A 20724-nucleotide genomic window follows, 5' to 3' on the forward strand; every position below is an offset into this window, starting at 1 on the left:
TCTGTACCATACAGTAGTACTGGTCGCACCACTGTCTTGTACACCTTACTTTTCAGCTTCTTTGGCAATCTTCTGTCATATACTACACCTGATACTCTATGCCAGTTGGCTGCAGCTCCTCTGATTCTAGCTTTGACCTCTTCATTCAGACTACCCTTCTCCTCAACCACCCCTCCCAGATACTTGAAGCTGTTTATCTGTTCCACTATCTTCCCATCTATCTCTGTTCTCAGTTTCTTCTGATTTCCCCAATCTGCTGCCATTACCACTGTCTTATCTGTGCTTAGTTTCATCCCATGTGCCTTCAGATTTGCATTCCATTCTCCTATCCTTTGCTGAAGTTCTAGATCAGAGTCTGCCTGTACTGCCACATTGTCTGCATACAGCAGCTTTGTTGCTCTGACCCCTCCAACCTGTTTGCTGATGTAGTCCATTACCAGTATGAACAGCAGTGGCCTCAGAGCTGAACCCTGGTGTACACCCACTCCCACTGGGAACCCCTCAGTGAGGCCAAACTGATGATTGGATGGGAGATAGGAAATTCACCCCGGGGATCACTTCTGTGGCTCTGCTCGACAGTGGTACAGGAAAATAATTTTCTTGGGTGGTGAATGCCAGGGTACATTTGGCTAGGCTTATATAGGCCCTAGGGCCAATAGACTAGTACCTACCTATGAACCTATGGATCAACTTAACCACACCCCCACCAGGGGCAACAATATCCTAGACCTAGTCATTACCAACATGAGTGACCGGTGTTCCACATCTGAAGTCAACTCCTGGTTGGTCAGATCCGACCATAAGCTAATCACCCTAGATATCCACATCCCAACCCCACCCCCCCATTAAGGAAACCACCATAAAAAATTTCTCCAAAGCCAACTTCATGGTTCTTAGGACAGAAGTGGTGAACTTCATGACACCCATGCAGATGGACAATACAGTTACGACTGCTGAATCCTACACAAATGCACTCTATAAGCAGTTACACGAGTGCATGGGTCGTGCTATCCCAGACAGAACCAAGACACTATCCTCCAAAAAAAGGAAGCCAATCTGGTGGTCCCCTGCCATAAACAAACTGTACAACAGAAGGAAGAAACTGTTGCAAAAGAGAGTAAAATCCCATGAGTGGAGGAGCTCCCTGGTCAGCCTCAGCAAGAAGCTGAGATCCCTTATAAGATCCTCCAAAGCTAGCTATGAAAACAAGATTGCCTCTGATTCTAAGGACAACTACAAAGCATTCTATAGCTATGTAAAGAATCTCAGTGGCAACACCCAGATCTGCTCTGAGTTACAGCACAATGGCACAAAAATTACAGAACCGACTGATATTGCTAACATCCTGGCAGACAGGTTCAGTGCTAACTTTACCCCCCTCTCACCCCCTAAAAGGCCCATATTTATACAGGAAGAATGCAGAGTCCCTGTAATCACAACTTCACAGGTAAAAGCAGCACACTCTAAAGCCAAAAACACAGCATCCATGGGACCGGACAACATCCCAGGCTGCGTTTTACATGAACTTCAGCATGAACTGGCTCCCCACCTAAGCACCGTGTTCAATCATAGCCTCACATCAGGCTTTGTGCCCACTGAAAGGTGCACAGCAACAGTTATCCCACTCCACAAAGGGGGAGCCACCACTGATCCTGGAAACTATCGCCCTATTAGCCTGACGAGCCTCATCTGCAAGGCCATGGAATGTATCATCATGGAATTCATAAACAAAGACATTGGTAACCTCCAAACTCTGGACCCCACCCAGTTCGGGTTTGTGAAAGGCAGATCTTGCCTCCTGAACCTGGTCAACTTCTTTGAGGCAGTCACCAAAGCCGTAGATGAGGGTAAGGTGGTTCACACAGCCTATCTTGACCTCGCCAAGGCTTTCAACACCATCCCCCATTTTGGAATTATAGCTAAACTCACTAAACTAGGTATAAATCCCTATGTTACAAGATGGGTGGCTCACTGACAGAACCCACACTGTAAAAGTTGCAGACTCCAAATCTGACTTCAAACCAGTGACAAGTGGAGTACCACAGTGTTCAATCCTGTGACCTCTCCTATTTGGTATCTACTTCTCTAAAGTACAGGCTAACATAGAAGGCCTCTGGCTAATGATGTTCGCAGATGACTGCAAACTAGGAGCTATAGTCAAGTCCCCAAATGATGTGGACATCATACAGAAGGGCATCACTGAGACAGATGCCTGGTGTCATAGCCATGGCCTCAAGCTCAATGCCAAAAAGTGCATTGTTATCCCCTTTGGTAAAAACTCTGTACCCATGAACTACCACATAGGTGGAAGTCTTTTTAACACCGAATGTGTGATAAGAGACCTTGGGACACAGGTGGACAGTAGTCCCTACTTTGATAATCACATTGCCTCAGTAGTCAGGAAATCCTTCTACATAGCACACCTCATCACAAAAGGGTTCTCATCAAGGAAAAAAGAGGTAATTGTTCCCCTCTACTCGACACTCATTAGACCCATTATAGAGTACAACACCCCTTTTGGAATGTACCTCACAAGACATCTGCAGCAGCTGGGAAGGCCACAGAAGTACCTCACAAAGAGAATTACTGGCCTCAAACAGATGCCCTACACTGATCGTCTCAAAAAACTCCAGCTTTACTCTGTAGCATATTGCCTACTCTGAGGTGATCTCTGCCTAACATATAAAGCTATGTCAAACCCAGAGCTGTTGGACATGCTACACTGAGCTACATGCTCTAGGGACCTAAACCTTATCACAACAATAAACAGGACTTGCTGGAGGGATAGATTCCTGTCCCAGATACTTCCCATACTCTGGAACAAGCTACCCGTCTATGTCAAGCAAAGTTCCTCATTAACACTCTTCAAGAAAAATCTTTATGAGTGTATGGGAAATGCACCCTGGGATCACTTCTGTGGCTCTGCTCGATAGGGGCACAGGAAATTAACTGTCTTGGCGTAAGCCAGGGAACTTTGTTGGCTAGGCTTACTTAGGCCCTTGGGCCGATAGCCTAGTACCTACCTATGAACCTGTGAACCTATGGATTGCCAACTGGCTCACTGACAGAACCCACACTGTGAAAGTAGCAGACTCTAAATCCATCTTCAGACCAGCGACAAGTGGAGTACCACAGGGTTCAGTCCTAGGTCCTCTCCTGTTTGGTATCTATTTCTCTGAAGTACAGGCTAACACAGAAGGTCTTTGACTAACAAAGTTCACAGATGACTGCAAACTAGGAGCCATAATCAAAACTCATAATGATGTCGACATCCTACAAAAGGGCCTCACCGAGACAGATGCCTGGTGTCAAAGCCATGGCCTCAAGCTCAATGCCAAAAAGTGCATTGTCATCCCTTTCAATATAAACTCTGTACCCATGAATTACCACATAGGCGGTAGTCTACTTAACACCGAAAGTGTGATAAGAGACCTTGGGACACAGGTAGACAGTAGTCTTTCCTTTGATAATCACCACAGTAGTCAGGAAATCCTTCTACGTGGCACACCTCATCACAAAAGGTTTCTCATCCAGGAAAATAGAGGTCATTGTCCCCTCTACTCATCACTCATTAGACCCATTATAGAGTACAACGCCCCTTTTGGTATGTACCTCACACGACATCTACAACAACTGGAAAGGCCATAGAAATACCTCACAAAGAGGATTACCGGCCTCAAACAGATGCCCTATGCAGACCCTCTGAAAAACCTCCAGGTTTACTCTGTCGCATATCGCCTACTCAGAGGTGATCTCTGCCTAACATACAAAGCTATGTCAAACCCAGAGCTGCTGGACATGCTCCACTTAAAGAAATCTCAATCCCTCTGAACTACATGCTCTAGGGACCTAAACATTGTCATCACAATAAACAGAACATGCTGGAGGGATAGATTCCTGTCCCAGAGACTTCCCATACTCTGGAACAAACTACCCATCTATGTCAAGCGAAGTTCCTCATTAACCCTCTTCATGAAAAATCTTGATGATTGGATGGGAGATAGGAAATTCACCCTGAGGATCACTTCTGTGGCTCTGCTTGATAGGGGCACAGAAAAATCATTTTCTTGGGAGGCAAAAGCCAGGGTACCATTTGGCTAGGCTTATATAGGCCCTAGGGCCAATAGCCCAGTACCTACCTATGAACCTATGAACCAAAAGACTACAAGCAGCGGCTTCTGTACTCAAAATAGAAACAGAGATGCATATACCCCATGCTTCTTTCTAGACTTCAAATTAAGTTTTCTCCAAAATCACCCTATATTATGGAACTCAAAACTCTACCTTTACTGAATTCAAAAAAAAAAAAAAAATGAAAGAAAACCTGCTTGACATTTATAAACATAACCATTGTTATGACCCAGAATACATTATTCTTTTTATTTGTTATACAGGTCTTACAGGTCTTCCTTTAAGCACTGGCATTTGCTGTTTCTACCAGTTTCGTTGAGCATATGCTAACTGATGTTTATTGCAAAGAAACTCATCTGTTTTTACACATTTGATATTTGCTCTCATTTCTTTAGCATCTCTCCTTAATTAATACTGTACATATTCAGTATATATTACAACTTGACGACTGTTCTTAAAAAAGCCACATGTAAATATAGTATCATTCTACACTGCCTTAAATTCCATACGATCATTGCTCGGGTAGATTTTTGCCCATATTAGTGTGTTTGACATCTGCACATCAGTATTACACTAAAAGAGAGAATGAAATGGCCAATCGTTGACATCGATAAGGTTAACACAATTTTTAATTTATAATTTTCATTGCCCGAAGAAAGACAAACATGTCATAAGTTTAGAATTTGTATCTCGAAGGCTCTCTCAATACATTCATATCATGTGAATTTTGTGAAAAAGAACATGTTGATAGATGGAACATAAGCTTGTCCATCTGGAACCATAGCTCTCAAACTCTTAGTGTAAAAATTCTGGGGGGAAAAGGCCCCAAGTCAGGGACAGTTTATTAATATTGCTCTTATAAAGTTAGAAAGTTGGTAAAATAAGAGTTTTTACATTAGCATTAATTTTATGAAGGATATAAAGTCTGATCTGAAACGCCTGTCATCGATTTACCTTCACTTGGTTGACTAATATGAATGTTGACATCCTAAAAGTAAATAACTCTACTTGAAAATAGAAATGTAGAGGTCCTAGTACATATGCACTGAGGTTGCTTCTTGGTGTATGCACGTATTACTTTAAAAACCCCATAATCAACACCCCCCCCACACTCCCTGCTAATTATATACACTAACTCCACGGTCGCAGAATCTCCACTGAAACGGAATATTCCACTACCCAGGGATTGTTGATCTTGCACAGCTGTCGAATTTCTGTAGAGTCGACCAAATGTGGTTAATTAAACATATATCTACCAAACTCCCTGTTGACCAGAGCAGTGGAAAATGTGTCACTATTTAGTCATCTCAGTTTTCAAGGATTTGCCAGAAAACTACAACATTTTGAGGAACAGACCTAAAATATGAAGCAAAAATCTGAATATTCTGGAATCACCTGAACTTGCTTCTTTTTAAGTTAAAGACAAACCACTATTATCCAGGATTATTTCTCCAGAACTTAATAAAGAAATTAAATGAATGCCAGAGTCATAGATACCTTTGAGAATCAGGAACTTGTTTTAACAGCACTGATGTACACACTTAAATGGGCCTAGCTTTGTAGACTCTAACCCATCCTCGTTGTCCTGTGAATTTAATGATATTATAGTGACAGCACAGTTAGGATTTCACATATCCCTCACAGGTGCTCATGGTCTTCAGCAGAAATGAAGTTGAGACTTAAAGTGGAATAATGCTTTAGATTTCTGTCTGGCAATATTAGTGTCTGTTTGTTTGTTAGAACCTGTGATGTCTAGCTGTAAGTACCTGTGATCTATCTAGTTCTGAGTACCTGTGCCATGCTGAGCTGTAAGCACCTGTGCTCTCTCTAGCTCACTGAGGAGCCTTCCTTGCATAGTTGGTTTGTCCTGCCTGTGACCGCTTGGGTGTTTACTGGGTAATTGAGCTTCTTCTAATGTCCCACTATCACACAGTATATGAACTGGCAATTGTTCAAATCATTTGCAGTTGTGTATGTTATATGGTAGCGAGTATATGCAAGTGCTTGTGTATGTGTGTGTGTGTGTGTGTGTGTGTGTGTGTGTGTGTGTGTGTGTGTGTGTGTGTGTGTGTGTGTGTGTGTGTGTTTCATGCTACACTAGTAACTTATCTAGCATTAGTTTCATGCTTTGTGCTCTCTGAATGTCTGAATATGCCCCCCCCCATACTGAAATGGACAAAGTAAGTAATGAGAAATTAAATGAGTACTGAACGTAACCATATTTTCTAGGGCTTTCTTGTATTTCATAATAGAGACATGGTTGTTGTAGTCGTATATTTTGAAAAGTACTATTGACTTTTTTCATTTCTTTTTATAGGGGCACAAGAGTTGTTCAAATGCACGGCCATAAACCACCATTTGTTGAAAATAATACAGTCTGTGTTTAGGGTTTTAAATTGAGAAAAGCGTGTAACATTTGTATTGAATTGTGAATTACAGTTCTGAAACAATCCATGCATTGATTCATAACCTGGGTTCTGAATTACAGTTCTGAAACAATGCATGCACTGATTCATAACCTGGGTTCTGAATTACAGTTCTGAAACAATGCATACACTGATTTATAACCTTGAAACAGTGCATGCATTGATTCATAACCTGGGTTCTGAATTACAGTTCTGAAACAATGCATGCACTGATTTATAACCTGGGTTCTGAATTACAGTTCTGAAACAATGCATGCACTGATTCATAACCTGGGTTCTGAATTACAGTTCTGAAACAATGCATACACTGATTCATAACCTGGGTTCTGAAGTACAGTTCTGAAACAGTGCATGCATTGATTCATAACCTGGGTTCTGAATTACAGTTCTGAAACAATGCATGCACTGATTCATAACCTGGGTTCTGAATTACAGTTCTGAAACAATGCATGCACTGATTCATAACCTGGGTTCTGAATTACAGTTCTGAAACAGTGCATGCACTGATTCATAACTTGGGTTCTGTGTTAAAAACAATTTCCTAGTCTAGCGACTGGACAGTTTTTTTTGGCATGCAACTTATTTTACTTGCTTCGGTTATGCAAAAGCTAATTTGTTGCCTTCTGAATTTATTTATTTTTCTGTAAAAGAGAGCATATTTTTCACAACTAAGAAATCTAAGCATATTCTCCTAAACAATTCTGCACCTAGATTGTGCAAACTGTTATTTCACTGATTTGGTCACTAGCAATCACCTATTCCTTTAGCTTTGTAATAAGTGTCATGCAGGTAGGTCATCTCTATTGATACCTGACTTTAATACCAGGTGACATTGGTTTGAATATTGCCCCTGACATTGGAGTAATTGGTCTGGGTAAGGTGTAACAGGAGCAGTAATTGTCTGCTCACCACCATGACAACCTTGGTTTGTTCACTTTCTTGGTCTGGATTACTGTGCTTGCATGAAGTGATTCACTGTATACCATGGTTGGACATATGCATACTCACCCTATCAGCATGCAAGAGCGGAAGTCATGACAATGGAAGCTAAAATCATTGTTCATAGTTTATAAAATGACAAGACTTTCACTTGAAACTCAGATGATTTAGAAGTTATGAAAGACTGAAGTAAAGTTGCTACCACACTAAATGGATCAAAGTACTTGTAAAAGATGAAAGATGTGACAGCATGAAAGCACACTTCACCAAAAGCCGGGATATTGCAAAAATAAGACATCATTTATCCAATTCACTGACAAGCTAAGTAAAAAATTACAGCTTTTCTGAACTTAATCAAATATAAAACAACAATATTAAATAAATAAACTCAAAACATTTAAGATTTATCTAAGATTTATCTAAAAAAGAAAACTCTTTTATTGAAGCAAAGAGAGGAAATAAATGCAGGAGTCCTTCAAAGTTCTGAAGAAGGTGACATAGTATGAAACTTAATAAGAAAGAGAGAATGACTGCTGGAAATGTTGGAGTCAGATGAAAGTGGCGCAGAAAGAGTGATCAAAATACAGCATGAAAAAACATCAACGTTTGAGTCGTCAGCTTTTCTGCATACAATATCAAATATGGTGTTATGAGCAGAGTTAAGTTATTTACCCCAGGCATCACAAGAAAATAAAATGAAAAGTGTACCCAGTGGTAATGGTAGTTAATCATTCTGCAAAATGGATATGAAATATGTTACCGTACCCGAAGAAAAACTACTGCTTGTCTTACCATTCGACTACAACTATGAATGGGTAGAGCCCAAAGATTACGCCAGCATAAATCATGCTTAACTTTAGAAGAAATCTCAGACCAACATTCTTTTAAGTTTGCCAGTCAGAAGTAAATGCAGTATATCATCATGCGCTAATATCAACACCATAAAAGTGAAATGCTTGAACTTTTACAATAAAATTAGAATGCATTGATCTAGATTCAATGACTTCCACCTATTATCTCTGGAGAAATAGTGCCAGATTATGGCCAGATGAGGTCCCAGGCAGGGTAATGGGTTAGCGTCCTCTGCCTTTACCATACTAAAACCCTATTATTTGTCTGTCTCTCCCAATGACCACATGCATATTATTGCCTTTCTTACTTTTTACAATGACCACAGAGATTTGCTAAAGAAAATAATAAAACTTTCACATTGAAACAGACTTAACACAAGCAACAGTAAACCTCTCTTCCATTGACTCTTACATTTATTGAAAGTAAATTTGGCAACAGACTTGTTGGAATTCATAGTCAAATTGGATATAATGAACTAATCAGCAGCTATGTGAAGTGTGTAAGATTCAAATGTGTTAACAAATTTGCTAACAGCCTGGGACTGTCCAATGGACATAAGTGTCCCTTTTTAGGCACAGATGAAGAGCACTGCTTGGGGAAGTAGCTTTGTCGGAGTCACATGGCAGACAAACAATGCCGCACAGAAACAGGAAGTAGCTCATTAAAGGTCAAAATGTCACAGCTTTACTCATCTGCACGAAGTTCCAGGCAAACAATATTGCATCCCAACACCCAGTACATGTCATAGCCACATGCCTACAAACACAAGCAAAATTAAAACAAAATAACATTTTTTTAAACTTTAACATTAAACTCATAGACTTCATGTTGTCCATTTTATTCATAATTACACTGTCAAAGTCAACAGCAAGAGAAACCAAGGACTGTACCAAAAACATGGCTGCTATTTACTATAACGTATTCCTTTCCTTTTTACCATATTCTGTTCGAAATGCAGGAACCAAGTATTTATATGTAGACATACACACATACACATGCATACATACATGCACACATAGGTATGACCATCGATACTGCCCGTTGTATGACTATATACAACAATAATATTTGTTTTCAGTCAAATTAATGCATAATGACCTAGAAATTAATTCCAGCTCACTGTGAAGCATATAATACAACCAACTGCACTCTCTGCCCTCTTACCCTGTTAGCTCAAGAATCAGAGAAAGATCTAAAATCAGGAACATTTTTTAAATATTGTTCTTATATTCTAAGAAAGTTGTTAGTTTAATAAGCCTTGCATAATGAAACATTTTCTGAAGGATAGTAATTATGAATCTCACATGCTTGTCATTTTTTATTAACCACAATCCAAAGTAGTTTGTCAGAATGTTACAAATTTTATCAGGAACACAGCACAAAATATGAAGCAAAATCAGAGACAGGTGAGAACTATGCTTAAACACACACACACACACACACACACACACACACACACACACACACACACACACACACACACACACACACACAGAGAGAGAGAGAGAGATGTCAGCCACTTGTATGAGTGGGCATATCTCAAATATCTGTTTGAGCTCAAGATAATTAAAAATATATAAATAATGATCCAGAAATGAGTCAAAACTTACTAATGTCAGAATCATACAGTGCAACCCATTTCAACCCCCACCTTCTACCTTCTCAACTATTTAGTTCAGAAATCAGAGACACAAGGTTGAAATCAGGAACAGATTTTAAAATTTAGAAAGCATTTTCTGAGGCATAAGAATTCCAAAACTCACATGCCCGCCATTATTTGGTAAATTCAGTCTAACATAATTTCCAAGAAAATCACAACTCTCAACTTCTTTCTTCAAGAATGATTGACAAAGCTATAAATAAAGGGAGGATAAAGGACCAAAATCAAAGACAATAATACTCCTTTTCCCTTAAAAAGTTGACAGAATAACAGGTTTTACACCAACATACATTTTCTGGAAAATAAGATTTATGAAATGTTATTATCTAGTATTATACCATGACCCCAGCTGATTGGCCAGCATGCCGTTTAATCGAGTTATACTAATGGAAAAGGTGACTTTTTCCATTAGTATAACTTCGCACTGTCTCGCTATGTTAAATGGGTTTAACATGAGATCTCCTTTAACATAGCGAGACACTAAAAAAGCAACGGAGATCTTGCTTTCTCCGTTGCTTTTGCTCTGATGTACTGCGCGGCGGCGCGGTCAGAACTGCCGCGGATGCCAGACATCTGCGGAAGGGCAGTAAACAGGCATTATACTATGCCATTATTTCAGAAAAGTAACAGTTTCTTTTCTTAAATAATGTCATGGTATATAGCAATAACCACTTCTGGGTGTGGGTAATGCTAAATTTACCCCACGATGGCTTTTGTTTGTCCTCGGTCACCCAACCGGGGGGGACATTGCGTAACCGATAGTAAAATTTATTGCCACCAGAGTAATTATACTATTATTCACTGAATGGAATCCTTAGTAACTTCATATGAAAATCAGAAACATTTATGTGGGAAAGGGCAAAAATATGAGGCCGAATCAGTAAAGTTTTGCAACATTTTAGACAGTTAAGAACTCTGAATTAACTTGTCATGTCACTGTGTCATTCCTTGTGTAATCTGTCTCCTGTGTGAAGAATTCTGCACAGGCACAGTCATGGAGGTAACAGTAACCTCTCGGATAGTTCTTGTAGAAAGGAAAGGTGAGAAAGAGACAATCACAGTAAAACAGTTCTATGTTTTTTCGTTATTTAAGAATGTATACAAGATGAGGCATTAGTCCATGCTAGAAAAGTATGCCATAAATACTTAAAAAAGGTACCGTGACTGTCTGGGAGAAGTTTAATTTTAAGGATTCATTGCAGAAACATTGCATGATTGTGATTGTACGCTCTAAAAGCAACTGTCAGTTTAGTTTCTGAGCTATGAGTGTTTAATGCATTATGGAACAACTGGAATTTTATTGTTTTCAAGTTACTGCCTCATATTAATGAGAGAAGACTGCACTATACCATTTAAGTACACACTCCTTACCATCCAACACTTTTATAGGCTTCAAGTTTTGAGCATCCGAGCATTTCTGTGTTGAAAATGACATCTTGAAGCAGATGCGAAACTTACTAGCATTACTCTGGTAGACATTTTACATAGTCATGGTCTACAATGCAAAGCCATTTGCACACATCTTATGTCACTACTTTATTGGAACACAATACCCATTTGTGTTGTGTTCTACTGCACAAGAACACATTTGTGTTGTGTTCTACTGCACAAGAAAGGCAGAGTATGAGTTTACATGTAACTCACAGAGCACTTATAGAAAACTTTTTTTACTGCAGCATTGAAGGTGTTGTTCTCCCCTCCCCCTCCAGCTGGACTTGTCTGTAGGCAGATGCCTAGGCAGACTTCTGCTGGATCCACGCAAGTCAAGAAATAATGGACAGACTTTGTTTCCAGCTTTTGTAGATCACCTGGGCTTCAGATGGACCAATTAAAATGTGCGCATTTTATTTTCCAGCTCATTTCATTGTGAGATTAAATTCCAGTGTTTGAGAAGTCACAGCTACAACAGATTCCAGTTTATTATCCTTCTTCTTGCTTTTCCTGGTTAGGGGTCACCACAGCAGACCACCTGTCCACTCATGATTGGCAGTAGAGTTTTACGGTGTCGAGTTGCCAGCCCGGTGCCCAACCTTCCATGGAAGGCACACACATGCATGCACTCACACCTAGGGCCAATTTAGAGTGTCCAATCCACCTACAGCATGTCTTTGGGATGTGGGAGGAAACCGAAACACCCGGAAGAAACCCACGTGACCACAGGGAGGACATGCAGACTTTGCACAGAAGGCACCCCAGCCGAGGATCGAACCGGAGAACCTCTTGCTGTGAGGCAACGACGCTAACCGCTGCACCACCATGGCCGCACATTCCAGTTTTTATTATCCTTAAAGTTGAAAAAGCCATTTGAGTAAAAGCTCTTATTGGTTCGTGCACATTTGAGAAAGCAGCAGAGAGCAAATATTCGTTAGATTGTCATAGGTTTTTCTGTTAACCAGAAATTGCATGACTTACAGCATAGTTTGCCAACTAATCAGATAAAGTGATTTCTTTCATTGATTTCTCATTCAAAACATGTTGATCAAAAGAATTACTTGCATAATGATACATTTTTTCATCATATGAAGTAAATCCTTAACACAAAGTACCTGGATCGTAATGATAATGATTTTATTTTTAGCGATCGTGAGTACTGACGAATGCAGTGCTCAGTATGCAACAATGGATGCTGCAGCTGGACTTCATTTGCTTGCAGTTTATGTAGAATACAGCATCCGTGCTGGTCATACTCAACATCTAGTGGTAACACACAGTAGAAAGAGGTGTTTAGGGTGTTATTAGTTTTGTGGATGTGTAAGAGGTCGCATAGGACCAGATCTTTTGGGGCTCTTTATTGCTAGACAAAGGTCTCCTCTCAGATGTCAAATAGAAATAGAAAAGAGAAATTAAGAATTTTAAGGCAGTTATGACAGTTCAAGGAGGTCACTCCCTTTACTGACTTAGCAGTCTCTTTAGCTGGGTCATATGCCTAAAGAACACCCAAAAGGGGGTGTATGCTCTATTGTTTCCAAGATAAAGGAGGGGTACACGGGAATGACGGCTTCCTTTCATCTACAAGGCATAGCCCTGGAGAATCGTCTAGCTATAGAAAATGATTTCCTAACAACAGTGGACACTTGGTAGTCAACGGATAGTTTGTTGTACATGAACTACATTCATCCACGCTGTGGATTATGTGAGGCCCATACTATCTTGAACCTGGAGTAAGGTATCACAAATCCCACCAAAGGAGTTTCAAACCATCAGTCACTGAGCTGAGTCATCTAACTGAAGTATTTGCGTTTACATTTACTGTCTATTATCTGTACCTGTAGCACATCTGTATCTGTCTATTTCTTTAGTGATGTACTAACATATAAACACACCAGATTATGGTTTCAACACCAATGCAATGTTTAAAAAGGCAGGGTTTTTAATGTGACCATACTGTAAAGAGTTTTTCAATGTAATTATCAAAACAAATTGTACTAATGCCCGATTAATTAACTGACTTAGCAGACACACACACACACACACACACACACACACACACACACACACACGCAATCATGTGTGGAGATACACACACACACACACACACACACACACACACACACACACACACACACACACACACACACACACACATGGCGGTATAGACAGATCATTAACTGACTTAGCAGGCTTAAACGCACACACACACACACACACACACACACACACACACACACACACACACACACACACACACACACACACACACACACACACACACAATTAGTGACATTCTGTCCTTGTTGATATTGTGCAAATTCTGCTAGAAACTAAAGACTGATAAGATAACTTAGCAAGACAAAATGAAGTGTTCTACAAAGTTACTCAGCATCCTTACATGAAGGATAGTAAGCAAATAAATAGACGAGCAAATACTTAGATCCATGGATTGTTGTTTTAATATTTAAACCAACCCCCATTATGAGAGAGGTTGAGGAAATAGTAACACAACTGAGTAAAAACAGTTGGAAACTGGAAATCAAAGTAGAGCCAGAGGACTAAGAATGAAGTAGAGATGATGGTGGGAAAGAAAGGCGATATGTCAAGGGTAGCAGAATAAAAAACATAACAGCAACATGGCAAAGAGTCAGTCTAGAGGGTGCTGAGTCAGGCCTGATTTAAACCAAGGGAAGTACTGGTGTTTTCTATGGGTCTATATTATAACAATGAAAAGACAAAACCACAAACGCTCACATGAGCGAAAATGCCGGGAATCGAAAGTGTTACAGTGAGGACTGGGATATTTCCCTTTCCTCACTGTAGTGCAACCTCGGAGCTGGAATATATACTTAGTGGGGGGGCACAGCCCCCCACAATAGCAAGTCCAATTACCTGCATTTTTGCTCATGTGAGTGTTCACAGTTTTGTCTTTTCGTTGTTATAATATGGACCCATTCTTTATACATACTACTATACCATACACTTTCTTTGATGACATTCAGATTTTTAACTGAAAATTGTGTCATCCAGTATCGAAATAGCCATGATGAATAATGTGGTTGGTTGTTCATTTTTTGTTTGCAGGTATTTTTGCTATGGCAGAAGTGCATGAACACAGTTCAACAAAAGCCATTGAAAACAACAGTTGTCTGAATTAGACACGATCTGACATGTTTCCTCACATTAGGTGAGGTATGTCCTTCTCAAGAGTTCTATGGACATATATTGGTGTGCAGGGAATATAAAGGTAAACTCCCCATGGCCACTGTAAACCTATAAAACCCCACTTAAAGCTAATGTTTTCTGTACTTTTTATCTGGGACTGTTTCCTTTTGAACATTGATACTTTTTCAACCATACTACAGACCCCACCTGATATATGCAGTTTTTTAATTGCATTATCACGTATCCTGAGCTTTTCTGGTCTAGTGATATCTTTCTGATATGTAAGGGTATGAATACGAGAAGACACCTGCTTTTGTCGGACTTCATATATTAAACAGAAACATTCTTTTCTTGCAAGCACCGTACCTAGATTCACTGTATACGCCAGTAATTTGATTATGACCCAGATGATGTGCATTTATCTAGCCATCGAGGCACTTGGCCGGGGGGGGGGTGCCAACTGGGATTAGAGGAGGAATGACAAGGCTAATGCCTGCTTTCTTCTGTCAGGGGGAAGGGTGTGGAGGTATGTTTGAAAATTTTGGATATCATGCTGTTTAGTGGGATAAAGACCCATGACTGAAGTATTAGATACCATAATTCTGACCAGGGTATCTGCATGGTAAGTCAGTGGAGAGACATTATGACATCCTGTCAATGCCCATAAGCACTCCAACCCAGAAGTATCTGCTAGCAGGTCAGATATAACTTGGCAGAAGGCAAAAATAAAACCTCTGTAAGGAGAATTAATGACACTTTGTTAGGGCCTCTGTTGTCACTCACCAGTATGGGTAGGTCAAGTGGCCCTAAGGTGTGGGAAGGTGATTAAACATGATACAAGAAGCCAAGAGATTTGGATGGATCACTGTCTGGTAGAAGATTGTCACAGTGCCAAAGGAAACAGCAAAAAATGTATTACTTCCTGTTGGCTTTGATACTAGAACTGTGATGGTACAGTGCCAGTTTCTCTCCCTGTCATTGGTGGGCATCAGTAATTCTGTCATCATACTGCATCACATGACAGGAAATGCAATACTATGATATATGTCTGTTGCTGTACAGTGCTGTTATAATGTTACCTTGCCTAGTTCTGTATGTACTACATTCCATCTGCTTCATTGGTGTGCAGTAACATATCTTGTCTCAAATCCTGTTCTGCCCTCTGTGAACTACATTCAGGGCAATTACGTTTTCTACTGACCCACTAGCTGTATACAGAGCATTCCATTTTTCTGAATCTCACCCAGTATTTTAGTCTTTTTCAGTTTTTCAGGTGATTTTTATCTAATTATTAAACTTATAGGAGTTGGGTTTTTCTCACATCCATTTGCTATGGCTTAATTTGTATACACACATTTTGGAAAATGTAAGCAAATACTTTTTCATACCAGTTTAGCTTACTTCATCCTTAACTTTTTCGGATGTTCCAATATTTTAATTAGTGGGCCATGACTTCTGCAGCAGTGGATAAAAATGGCCCTCTTACCACTAAGTACCACTGTTATCACTGACTACATCTTTTGTGCTCACTTTCCCACCTATTCCTTTGACAATACTCATTTTGCACTGTAGACAGTGCTTTATCAGGAGAAACAGAATGCCACAATAAAGTATAATGCTAAACCTCTAGCTTACCAAATGCAGCCTTTTCATACTGCAGGACATTTATCTTCACAAATGCAAACTCACAGAGAAATCAGTATAGAATTTCTGAAAGTGTAAAAAATATTCCAGAGCTGTACATGCATCTGCAAGTGATTTTGAAAAAGAAGCCACCTAGCACTTAACCACTTTTTCACTGTCGCTAAGACAAGAGCTGAATGTGTGCTATATAAATGACTGTAAAAAGCATTTGATTAACGCTCATACTGAGATAACTGGGGACTGCTCAATAACTCTGAATTGATTGTACTTAAATGATGGAAAGTAATGCAAAGTAAAGTAATCCAAGTGAGACTTAAATGCTAGTTGTGACTATGCAATATGCTATACCTTAATGAGCACCTCTGCAGATTGGCGTACTATCCAGATGGGGGAATATCCGGAATAAATTACACAGAAAGATGAACAATTCATGCACTTTAAGTCAAGAGTCTATAAGGTTACTGTGGCAAGCAGTTACCCCTAACACAATCAAACCCTATGCTTCATGACTTTGATAACTCAGGCAACTAACCCTATTAGTCATATTGTTTTATCTGTAGTTTTCCTTTTTAGTAAAACTACTCTGTACCTCTGTCTGTATGTCTAGATTTTCAAAATTAAACTGAACGATCAGTTTGTTAGCATTAAACTGTATAAAAATCACATGAAATACTATTCTCCTATACCTGCTGCTAAAAAAGAAAATGATGCAGTGTTACAACAAATGAACGTCAAAGCAAAATGCCTTGTAAGTTCAATTCTGTAAACTTGCTTTGCTCCATAGTCCACTAAAAAAAATAATGCTACTTAAAAAAATTGAGAAGTGAAAATTAATAAAGCCTATAATATAGTAAATGCCAGTGTCAGGACTTGTTTCTGAAACAGTCACAGTGCAAACTGAATATTATAAGAAAAAGCACAAAGAACGGCTTACCTGCCTGATCACTTGTGAATGCAATGGCGGTGATTTGCTTATCGGACCTCGTGAGTTCCGAGACTCCATTCGCTGCCTCAATCTCAAAACTGTAGTTCACATGAGGCAAAAAGTCAAGTATGGTCACAGAGGAGTTAGTCAAACCTGTCTGACTGGGGATGAAACGTATCCCTCCACCACATAGTTCACACTGTTCAAGGTCAGATCCACATTTCTTGCAAATTACATTGTAAATAAGGTCTTTCCTTCCACCCATATCAACAGGTGGGCTCCATTCAAGAATTAGAGCTGTCTCGTTTATGCTAATTACTGCATTCCTGGGAGCGGAAGGAGGTCCTGAAAACAAAATAAAATAAATAATTAATGAAGCAGATACTGAATTTGTGTTAACAAGATATGTTATAATAAAACATTCATCATTAACAAAATAACTTTGTGTCAAAGTCAACAAGTTAGATTATATCAAAACTTTCATCATTAAGTGACAAGTATCTGAAATAATGGCATAATATATTTCATGAAACCTTTCAAAGGATACCTCAGTAGTGTATCATGGTTTCACTAGACGGTTCATTACCACATATAGTTTTAGTGCAGAATTCAATAATGCACTCTAGTTTTACTGAATACTTCAGAACTGTACTTTATTTTTACCCAGCAATTCACTATTGCATCTTAGTTTCATTAGGTACTTTAGTGCTGCACTGAAGTTTCACTGGATATTAAAGCAGTGCACAGGAGTGTGAATTCATACTTCATTGCTGCACTGTAGTTTCACTGGATATTAAAGCAGTGTACAGGACTGTGAATTCATACTTCATTGCCGCACTGCAGTTTCACGGGATATTAAAGCAGTGCACAGAAGTGTGAATTCATACTTCATTGCTGCACTGCAGTTTCACTGGATAGTTTACTACTGATTCAAGTTTCACTGGATGCTTTATTACTGCACTATACTTTGACTGGATACAGTAGTACTGCATAGCAGTTTTACAGTATACTTGAGTAGGAATTGTGGTGTTACAGGATACCTAATACTGCTCTAGTTTGAATGGATATTTCATTGCCACACTGCAGTTTCACTGGATACTTCAGCTCTGACACTTGACTGGATATTTCACTTCTTATAGCATACTCAGTTTTGACTGGATACTGTAGTACTGCACTGTAGTTTCACTGTATACTTGAGTACTACACTTTTGCAGGATATTTAGTACAGCACTGTTTGTCAGCAAGGATACTTCTTTACTGTACTGCAGTTTGACTTTATACTTCAGTACTGCATTGTAGTTTCTCTGTATGCTTGAGTATTGCACTGTAGTTTTACTGGATACTTCACTACTGATTCAAGTTTCACAAGACACTTTAGTAGTCCACTATACTTTGAGTGGATACTTCAGTAATGCACTGCAGTTTTCCTGTATGCTTGAGTACTGTGCTGTAGTTTTATACAATACTTTGTACTACATTGCAGTTTGAATGGATAGTTCATTACCACACTGTAGTTTCACAGGCTATATCAGTTCTGACAGGTCACTGAATACTTAATGTCTGACAGCATACTTTGTGCTGTACTGTTGTTTTAATGAATACTTCACTATTGATTCATGTTGCACTAGATACTTCAGTGCTGCAGCATATTTTGGATACTTTAGTACTGCACTATAGTTTTACAGGATATTTAGTACTTCACTGTTGTTTGCATGTATACTTCATTATCATACTGTAGTTTTATTGGACACTTCAGTTCTGACATGATACTCAGTATTACACAATAGTTCAAATGGATACTTCATTAATGCACTGTAGTTTCACTGAAAACATCAGTATTGTATTGTACATTCAGTGGATACTTTAGAATTGCACTTTTGAGTGAACTCCTGGGCAAATGGGGCTTTTGGTTAGATGCCAGGTTGTTGCATGCATTTGTATTCATAATGTTGTAATCTAATTTATTCTTTACTGCACTAAGGCAACAAATATTCCCATATAGTGTTTTGTAAGTACACACTCTGTACATTTATCTAGTTGGGTAATGGCTTATGTCAGATGGCTTATAATTCTGGATGTTTTTAAGTGTTTCTATCACCCGAGAAATGCCATATTGCCAGAATAGTTTCTGCCTAGGAAAGTCCTATTTAGATTATAAAATGGGTGAGTTTCAGTAAAATGGCATATAATATTACATGCGTTTATTTTAGCACATGTGGTTCCGTGTTACAGGGGCAGTCACATAACCTTATCACCAGGTTTGATTATTAGACAAGGGCATATGGGACTCAGTGTCTGTAGAGGCAGCCTTCACCACGGTACTGCAGCTCCTTAATGGTCACCGGACTAATTATGTCTTGGAAGTGACATCGGAGGGTATCTTTAGCAGTTCTTATGGTCGGCATGCTTGCAGTACTATTGCATGCAACAGCTGATGTATCATAAAACATATAAAGCCTACACCACTGTACTAAAATGGCACTGAGGAGGATGCCTCCACTCAAACATTTTATATAGAAACAGCAGTAATTAGCCACAGGCAGTGTGCAAGGATCCCAGATGTATGATATCATAAGGAGAAGAATGAAACGATGACAGGCAGTGTGCAAGGATCCCAGATGTATGATATCATAAGGGGAAAAATGAAAGGATAAAATCAATAGATAGGAAGATGAATAGCTTCAACCACACATGTCAGGGTAATAACATAGCTGCGTGCAGCTTTAGTTTTCTAAGGGTCCATTATTATATCATTTTCTTAACTCCTTCTGAACTACCACACATTTTTGTGTTTAAACAGATGCACGTCTACACATTTCTATTTGATGGTATTAATAATAATCCTATTTTTTAATCATGTAGTCCCACGGACATACATCCCCTTTTCATGGGCGAGTTAAAAACAATGTCTTGTTAACTTACTTGCTTAAGATCAAATGTGAAGCAAATGAAGGAAGACAGAATCAAACTCTGTAGCACAGAAATAGAGTTCACAGCTTTAAACTGTGCACCAGCTGTCAGAGGATTAACTGAAGAGCATCTCTGTAGAAACTTAAACAATTCACTTACTGGCTGCCGTATGTTACCATGTCCATTAATACATTTGGTGACATAGCGTATTATGTTGGTAAATAGTGGCATAAGTTCCTTCCAGAAATAAGAACTGCCATAAAAATAAACACTGTATTCCCTTCTAGCCTCTCATGTCAGTAACAGATGGATATGTAACTGTGGCATTCAGAGAGCTGTGTTTCCCTCACTGGGCAGCATATATATCACCTTTGTTTAAATCCCTTCTTCTGGCCAATTCTAAATCTTATTATCTGCAAAATGTATAAATGGTCACTTTCACTTGCTATACTTACTGCTAATTTGTATCAATACTTACTTTAAAAACGTACTTCATGTAACACATGTAAGTGTTTAATTTCTTATGCAATACTATGTTTAGGACTATATTACATATCTTACTGTTTAATTCTCACCTAGAGCGTCTTCTGTGTGGAGACATGCATGAATGGGCGTACCTTCGTTGAAGGTTGTGCATCAGA

At 39.2% G+C, this 20724-nt stretch overlaps 1 protein-coding gene across 1 annotated transcript in view; it reads right to left on the reverse strand.

Annotated features, from left to right (window-relative positions):
* EPHA6 (EPH receptor A6) overlaps positions 1–20724 on the reverse strand; it is a 4848151-nt gene that overhangs the window by 2067047 nt on the left and 2760380 nt on the right. The window contains exon 5 of the mRNA XM_044072160.1: positions 17183–17518. Within this exon, the coding sequence (XP_043928095.1) occupies positions 17183–17518 (336 nt within the window). The remainder of the gene's footprint in view (positions 1–17182; positions 17519–20724) is intronic.

This window comes from Protopterus annectens, chromosome 5.part0 (assembly GCF_019279795.1).
Source record: "Protopterus annectens isolate FY-2018-M chromosome 5.part0, PAN1.0, whole genome shotgun sequence".
Classification (NCBI taxonomy): domain Eukaryota; kingdom Metazoa; phylum Chordata; order Ceratodontiformes; family Protopteridae; genus Protopterus; species Protopterus annectens.